The 8,873-nt window shown below is 35.6% G+C and overlaps 1 protein-coding gene across 1 annotated transcript; it reads left to right on the plus strand.

Moving 5' to 3' along the window:
- Positions 1-5,343: 5,343 nt before the first annotated feature.
- LOC122088330 (pirin-like protein) lies at positions 5,344-7,329 on the plus strand. The gene is made up of 6 exons (XM_042657562.1): positions 5,344-5,698; positions 5,872-5,921; positions 6,009-6,076; positions 6,172-6,234; positions 6,333-6,436; positions 6,540-7,329. Exons 1-6 carry the CDS (start codon positions 5,442-5,444, stop codon positions 7,006-7,008), a joined length of 1,011 nt encoding a protein of 336 aa, XP_042513496.1. The 5' UTR covers positions 5,344-5,441; the 3' UTR covers positions 7,009-7,329.
- Positions 7,330-8,873: the final 1,544 nt, after the last annotated feature.

Genomic DNA, 8,873 nt, shown 5'->3' on the forward strand with positions numbered 1-8,873 from the left:
TCCTAGGAATAAAGCTTGTGAGAGATCGCAATTATAGGATGTTAGGCTTGTCACAATCCACTTAGATTGACAAAATACTGGACAGGTTTAACATGCAGGATTCTAAGAAAGGAAGTGTTCCCTTCAGGCATGGAATCACTCTGTCTAAATCACAATGTCCTCAAATTTTTGAGGATATTGAGGCAATGAAGAGAATGCCTTATGCTTCAACTGTAGGGACTCTCATATATGCAATGTTATGTACTAGACTAGATATTTGTCATACGGTAGGGATTGTGAGCCGTTATCAATCTAATCCAGGATAAGAGCATTGGACTGCTACCAAAAGCATCCTCAAGTATTTGAGGAGGACAAAAGATTATTTTCTAGTCTATGGTATTGACCAATTGTCAATTGTGGGTTATATACTAAGGGTGTTAATCGGTTCGATTTTGGTTTAAATGGTGCAGATCGGTTCGGTTCACATTTATTTGACTAAAACCATAACTGCACCATTCACTAAACGGTTCCACTTTCTGAAACCATGACCGTTTAGTAAACGATCTCGTTTTTCACGATTTCTAAACATTGTCGGTTTCACTGTTTTAAACGGTTTCGATTTTGGTTTATTCCATACGGTTTGTAAAACAGTTCACAATCGATTTTCTATAACTTATAACCATCTCTAAACTGAAGACCACAAGCTTATCAAAAAATAATTGGCAACCACAAATAAGAGATTTTATATTAACGATGGTATGTCTTAATTTGATAATCTAGTGTTATTTCTTTGTATGGCCATTCTCAAACATTTAGAACTAATATCATACAACATCCAAATCCAGCCTTCTATAACATAAAATATTAAAATGACAGGTGGTTCAGCCAAAACACCCCATATATGATAACATAGTAACATATATGGATTATAAGTTCATGATCTAAAGCCTAAACTTGAACTGAATTGCAATAAATCATACTAAAGCATGATGGATAATTAATTTAATTGTTAATTGTTATATGGATTATTGCCTCTTCTTTATTTAATTGTTATACGGATTAATCAGATTGGTTTAAATGTTTTAAACAGTTCAATTTAAACGGTTTCAATTTGGTTTGAAACCAACGGGTTCCGCGGTTTAAACAGACTTGACCTGTTTAGCTAATCGGCCTGAAACTTGAAACTATAACCGCACCATTTACTAAACGGTTTTGCGATTTCAGTGTAAATGGATCGGTTTGGTTTCGGTAAACGGTTTCGGTTACAAATTCACATCCTTAGGTTATATAGACTCATATTTTCAAACTGACAAAGATGATAGAAAGTCTACATCATGAATGGTATTTGTTATGGGCGGTGGTGCTAAATTGTGGAAGAGTGCCAAACAGAAGTCAACGGTCGACTCTACTATTGAGGCTGAATACCTGGCAGCTAGTGAAATAGCTAAGAAAAGGGTTTGGCTCAAGAAATTCTTGATCGGCCTAAGGGTGGTCCCTGAGCTCGTCGAACATCCCATCATATTGTATTGTGACAACTGGAGAGCCATAGCACAAGCAAGGAACCAAGAGCTCATCAGAAGAACAAGCATGTGGAACGAAAATATCACTTAATTCGTGAGATTATACAGTGTGGTGATATAGCCATAAATAAGGTTGACTCTGCTCAAAATCTATCTGATCCCTTGACTAAGGGTTTGTCGCCTAGTGTACTTGAGAAACATGTTGAGAACATCGGCATTAGGTTTATGGGAGATTGACTTTGATGTACAAACTTGTTTATTTAAATTAAATTATTTAATTTAGTTTTAATTAGCATGATTATTTATTGAGCTCAGTTTGTCCATAGGTTTGTTAACATAAAACTGTGCACCACTGGGGGCAAGATTGGACATTTTGTCTTCATAGTGGTCAAATTTTGTGTATCTAGAGATGTTGATTTCAAGGCACAAATGTGAGTGTACATATTGTTTGTACATTAAATTGGATCACTTGAGATTTTCACATGTGATATATTGCCGGTTTATAATAAAATGAAATTCTCTTAAGTAGTTTATGATCAATACTTTGACCTGAGGGTCCTTATCAATGCGGACACGCACTGCGTATTTTGATGTGCCAATGGTTGATGTCTTTTTGAATATATATCGATGTGCTAGACTTATAGTGTTGGGTCGTATTCGAAAGAGATTCCCAACAAGGAATCCATTGCCCTTTTGGGAGAATATCAAGGAGAGAGAAAGTTTGTATTTGATTGGATAAAATCTAGATCCTGAGCTATTTCAATAAAATGTTTTTTTTAATAGTTAAAAAAATTAATATAAATTATTATCTATGTTCAAAAATATTTTGGAAATGTTTTCCTAGTCCAATCAAGTATACGGAATCTTTGAAATGGCTTTTCAGCTCATTGGGGACCTGACAGTATTTAAGATATGGTCTATAATGAACTATGTGATATTGCTCAGTGGGAGATAAATGCATAAATAACTACTTATTTTTGGTAATGATTGTTACATCTACTTGGAAGCATATGTATTGGTCAACCATGTATCTAAGACACATAGTATGTTAAGTGGAATCCCAATGGGATCCTACCTCTTTCATATAAATTCAACTCATATGTACAGCATTAGATGATCATGAATTTTTTTTCGTGATCTAAGATTTTGGATCCTCTTATGAGATCCTATAGTAGGATGGAGAAGATTGTTAGGAAATAAGAATTAATAATTTGCTATTTATTTAATAATCTTATCAATAATGATAATAATGGTTTTAGTGAGTGACTGACTAACTCCAAGTAGGAAATCTTTAAACCAAAGTTGGGTTTATCTACAACTCTAGTTAATAGGGATTTTGGTTGGAGATATATATGAACTTTAAAAAACAAAGTAAATACACAATTTTATTTTCTCCTCCTTTAAAAAGTTGTGCTCCTCTTTCTCTCTCTTGCTCTTGTGCTCTACACCAGTGATTGAGTGGTAATTAGGATTTTTGTGAAAACTATGACAATTGTGGAGGAGCTTGGACTCAAAGGGAACGTAAAGTTGTATGTGTAAGAAAGATTCACTGTGAAAGGACTAAGATCGCATGGAGGCTCTGCACTTGTGGAGATTCAGGTAATGATCTGCATCACTCCATTAATGATTGTTTGAATGTCTGACCCTACCAGTGAGACGATCGAAATCATTTTCGGACCTTCAAAACAGAGATCTTGTGTATCAAAAACCTAAACATTTAATACCTTTTGCACTCTAGTTTTCATTCTTAATCTCTATGCTTGTATATTATTAAAACTTAGTCTAACTACTTTTATGCATGCAGATTGCTGAAATTTCAAAATGGTGGATCTTATTTGGATGATTGAATGAGTTTGTGTTTCATGATGAATTTCAGCCCATTGAAGAACATGATATCATGAAGTATCCAAGTGTGCAGATTCACAAGGATACAATTGAGTCTTATGCTTTTAGGACTTTAAGTTCTCCATAAAAGTGGGTTCTACTAAAAATTACAGTTTCGATGTAAGTAATTGAGTCGCATGCTTCTTAATAATGGAATATATAATTTTTAGTAGGGTCCACCTCTATGGGAAAGAGAGAAAATGGAAGTGGGATGGAATTCTATGGGAAAGAGAGATAATAGGAGAAAGACTCGAGAACTTTTCCATGAAATCCTACTTTGAAAGTGAATGGGGTGGAAAAAGTGAAGTGCCACATCTCCACTTATCCAAATATTCACATTTGTGGTAGTTTGTGAGAAACAAGTACAAGTTTCCCCTTTTTTACCCTTTTCACTTTTCTCCATCAAGCAAACATGGTCGAGAACACACAGGTTTCCCTCCATTTTTTTCTTTTTCACTCTTCTCCATCAAACAAATAGGGCCATGAACACTCAGGCTTCCCCTTTTTTTTTTCCATCAAACAAACAGGGCTGAGAATACACAGATTTCCTCCTTTGTTACATTTTTTTTTTATCTAATTAACATGATTGAGAACACACTGGAGCAAGGGGCCATGTCAATTTTCAAGGGATCCTGTGGGAGGGCATGGGGAACAGAATCAGCTAGGAGCTTTTTTTTTTCTCTAAAATAAGCAAATAAAATAGAACCTGTCTTATTGGCCTAGGAAACACTCTGAGACAAGGCGCACGAAAAGACAACACCGCTCTCACATGCGAGGCTCTAAAAATTCTGATGCACCCTTTCAGTGGTTCTATGCATTGATATTTCTTACACCAACAGGTAAGGGTGTTCGGTTCAGTTCGATTCACATATATTTTGGTTAAAACCATAACCGCACTATTTATTAAACGGTTGCACTTTCTAAAATAGCAACCATTTAGTAAATGGTTTCAGTTTCCATGGCTTTTAAATGGTTTCGGTTTCAGTTTATTCCATACTGTTTCTAAATGGTTAACAATCAGTTTGCTAGTTTATTCGCATATTTACAAAAATTTGTTTTTAGTAATAAACGATTCAATCTTGAGAATGTGAAATGCAAACCATCATGTTTTGTTAAAAACAATCAAACAAATAAGCAAAAGAAATTTTTTTGATAGAAAATAGTCTCAAGCGCATATGACAAGTCAATAAGTAATGTTTACAGCAGAGATTTTCTTCTTCTCCGCCCTCCCCCCACTCCCAAATAATGTATTATAATATCAGAAAATATATATTTAATATGTCATGGTATAAGCAAAAATTGCATTATATCAATATACATTCTACTTAGTGCGTTGGATTAATTTAATCGACATTCCAAACAATGAGCAAGCTACCTCTAGAATTACTTGCAGGCTTGCAGCACTTAATCTTTGAATCAAATGAGATACTAATGATATTTTACAACCACCTTATTTAATCTTTAAACAGGTTAATCGGATCGATTTTGACGGTTTTAATGGTTCGATTTTCACTATTTCAATTCGATTTGAAACCATGGGTTAAACGGCTCGATTAAGTTTCAACCCATTTAATTAATTGACCTGAAACTCGAAATCATAATCGAACCATTTATTAAACGATTTTGTAATTTCAATGTATATGGCTCGATTCAGTTTTGGTAAAGGATTTTGGTTTCAAATTTACATTCTTGACAATAGGACAGAGTTATTTTAGAAAAAAAAAAAAAAAGTTAAAGTTGGTAACCCGATGCCTACGCCATCACGACGTGAGAGTGACGCTCACCATTGGTCAGCAGGGACTGCCTGGATGCCCTACGCCATCATTACATCAGAGTGACATCTTCACCATTGGTCAGTGGCCTTCCCCACTCTTACCGAAAATAAATAAAAAAAGCCTTCCCCACGCTTCATCCAGAGTACTTCGTGACATATTTTCCATTCTCTTCTACGTTAATCTACAAGTCTTCACTTTTTATTGTTTAAATTAAATGCATGTGTCAAAGTGAAGGCGCAGATCATCATCCCATTCGCAAAACCCGCATTTAGAAAGGTTTGATATGAATTTGAAATCTATAAAAGACCGCTATCTGCCGAGGCTTTCCCCAATCAAGTTCAACTTACTTGTTCTTTTCGGCTTCGTTTGTTGGGCAATAATCTTTCATTCTTTTCTTCCCAAGATCAATATCAACCGTAACATGTCTTCAAGTAGTGATCAATCCTCTGTTCTTAGTAAACCTAGATCGGTTGTGAAGAGGGTCATTCCCAATGCTCAAAATGAAGGAGATGGAGCTATTGTTAGAAGAAGCATTGGAAGGTTTTCATCTCCCATACCATAATTCCTCTCTTTCTTTTTCTTCAGTGTTTTCTCTGTTCTTGATCCTTGACTTGTGTTTTCCTGCTTTTGGGTTTTCATGACCATATTTTGATCATTTCTCATACTCTGGATGCTAACTATTATTATCTTTTTTATGGGGTTTTTGGTTTCAGTATGCAATTGAATCGTTTGGATCCATTCCTCTTGTTAGATGAGTTCGCTGGTAGGTTTTTCTTCTTCTCTGGTTTCTGTAATATATCAATTTTCAGTCAGAAATTACAGAATCTTATCAAAGTATTGGTTTTTGCAGTTTCCCCTCCTGCTGGATTCCCTGATCATCCTCATAGAGGTTTTGAGACTGTCACTTACATGTTCGAGGTATGTTCCCTAAGGTCCCCATTCATTTATGGAAATGAGTTTGTGTGGAGTTTTAATTATGAGAAACTGAATCTGTGGTTGTTCATGGATTGCAGGGAGCTTTCACTCATCAAGATTTTGCTGGAAACAAGGGCACAATCAGACCTGGTGACGTACAGGTATTGATTTTGGTCAATTACTAAATAGCACCCTCTCCAGAATTGCTATTTGATGTATTGGGTCTCATTCTGTATTGTTCTCATGCTTTGTTCTTCAGTGGATGACTGCTGGTCGGGGTATAGTTCACTCAGAAATGCCTGCAGGGGATGGGGTCAGCAAAGGATTGCAGCTTTGGATCAATTTGTCATCTGAAGACAAAATGTAAGCAAAAAAAATAAATCCCATCGACTGATGTCAATTCAATCTTATATTTCTTTTTGTGTACATCTAAAATTAGTTTCTGAAACCAATTTTTCATCCGCAGGATTGAGCCCAGATACCAAGACTTGCTCAAGGAAGATATCAAGAGAGCAGAGACAGATGGGGTTGAGGTCAGAATCATAGCAGGAGAAAGCATGGGCGTCAAGTCTCCAGTATTCACAAGGACACCAGCAATGTACCTTGATTTCACGCTGAAACCTGGATCCGAATGGCATCAAAGCATCCCAGAGTCATGGAATGCCTTTGTATATATGATTGAAGGAGAGGGTGTGTTTGGATCCTCAGATGCATCACCAGCAGAGGCTCATAACCTTTTGGTCTTGGGCTCAGGGGATGGGCTGAAAGTGTGGAACAAGTCAAGCCAGCCACTCAGGAATGAACCCATTGCTCAATATGGACCCTTTGTGATGAACACTAAAGCTGAGATCCAGAAGACCTTTGAGGACTATCACTACCATAAGAATGGCTTTGAAAAGGCTAGCCAGTGGAGATCTGAACCAGTCTCAAGATGAAAATGAAAAACAAAAAGCATGCCAGGACCTTCTGAATTTGAGCTTGTGCATATACACTTCAAAAGCAGGAAATAAAGGGCTGCGTCTTTATCTCTCTCCAATAAAAAGATGGCACCAAGAAGAAAGGATATTCATATTCAAGGCTTAACAAATTCTTCTAAAGGTTTAATATGAGACTAAGTCATGATGATTATATATGTATATTTTTTGTTTTTAAATTTTTTGATGAGTGTTATGTAATTTCCTTTTCTACTCTCCATAATATGTAACATGTATGCTTCTTTGTTCTGTTAAAAGAAAAGGTCTTGATGAGTCAGCTCATATGGGTTATCTCAAAGACAAGTATTTTCTGTGAGTTTCCACTTTCCACTGTTCTGAGTAGTCCTATTAGAGGCATGTTACTGAAACCAGCACTATATTCTAGTACCATAGATTTGACACAATTTTCAAAGTGCAAGGTCTATGAAAGATTGGAACAACCCGTTACTACTACCAGAAATATCTTATAAAAGGGGAAACTACTTGAGATTCCACCCACACAACCTATCTTTTGGAGTCTTGGACTGAGTTTTATTAACTAAATAAATCAGTAGTTAATTTTATGAAAATATTAGGCATTTTATTTGGATAGTGTCAATTTCCATCAGTTCGAGGATTAGTAATTAACAATTTGAGATGTTTAATGTGAAATACTGGATTGGAGTTCTATTACACAAGGGAATTCTTGTGCTAATAATTCTATTGATTTGAGATGAGCTTTAGTGGGGCTGAATTAATACTTTTCATGAAAACTAAATCAGGGCCATAACTCAACTACTGCCCATGAATCCCGATCTGCACCACTTGATACAATGTAATAGTTTTTCATGGCAATTTGGATTTGTTAGGGCCCAAAGCTAAGAGTTAATTTGGATAGTGGGAGCTGAAACCCAAATCAGTTTAGGCAGTTGATTAATAGGAGTACAGGACACTCGTTAGCTGACAATTCCCATGCCTTCAATTTTTTTTTTTTGTTAACAAGAGCATATATGTCCTTCTTTATTAATCACAAATAGTATTGGACACAGTAACAAAGACGGTGCTGATGTATCATTTTTTGTCACCCTACTAGACTCCAATGAAACAGGAAAAGATTGAAAACATGATTTTGTATGGAGGCTTGTCTTTTATTAGTTATGGGAACTAAAATACAACTTTGCACCACTTGATCTGATGTAGGTAAGGTATTTCACACCAGTTTGGGTTCCGAACACACCTTAGAAGTTCCTCTGCAGATTATTTTGCCATGATTTGTGTAGTTTTGTTTAATTTTGGAATAAAATTTTTTATTTATTTATTTATTTGGAAAAAACTTTAGAACTATTAGGATTCAAGGGAGATTATGATTTTTTTTTTTTTTTTTCTTGGTCTGGGTTTCAGGAATCCAAACTGCCAAAAATCAACTAGTGTTTGCATCATGGGGATTTCACTTTATTTTGTTCATACCCAATTCCTACCACTGTAGGTATGAAATGCTCAATGGAAATAGCTGGATGATCACAGTTTCATGATCATGCACTAAGCCTTGTGATTAGAATTTAAATAGAGTTAGGGTTACTGCTTGTTACTGCTTAATATTAAATTTTCTCCTTATCCACTATGCATTTATCCCAACACTCTCTTGAAGCTTAACTGGATTTTCTTACACACGATATTCTTAGTTTTCCTGAAATTTGTGTGATTGCATGCTTTTGAAGGGTTATCTTGCTTTTAGATATATTCTAGTCCTCTTCTTAATGCTTAAGTCTTAATGTCTTATATTCAAACCTTTGCCTCCAAATCCAGAATCCTAAGCCAAGGCCACCTCTCTCTCTTTTTTTTTTTTT

The sequence above is a fragment of the Macadamia integrifolia genome, chromosome 9, assembly GCF_013358625.1.
Source record: "Macadamia integrifolia cultivar HAES 741 chromosome 9, SCU_Mint_v3, whole genome shotgun sequence".
Taxonomy (NCBI): Eukaryota; Viridiplantae; Streptophyta; class Magnoliopsida; order Proteales; family Proteaceae; genus Macadamia; species Macadamia integrifolia.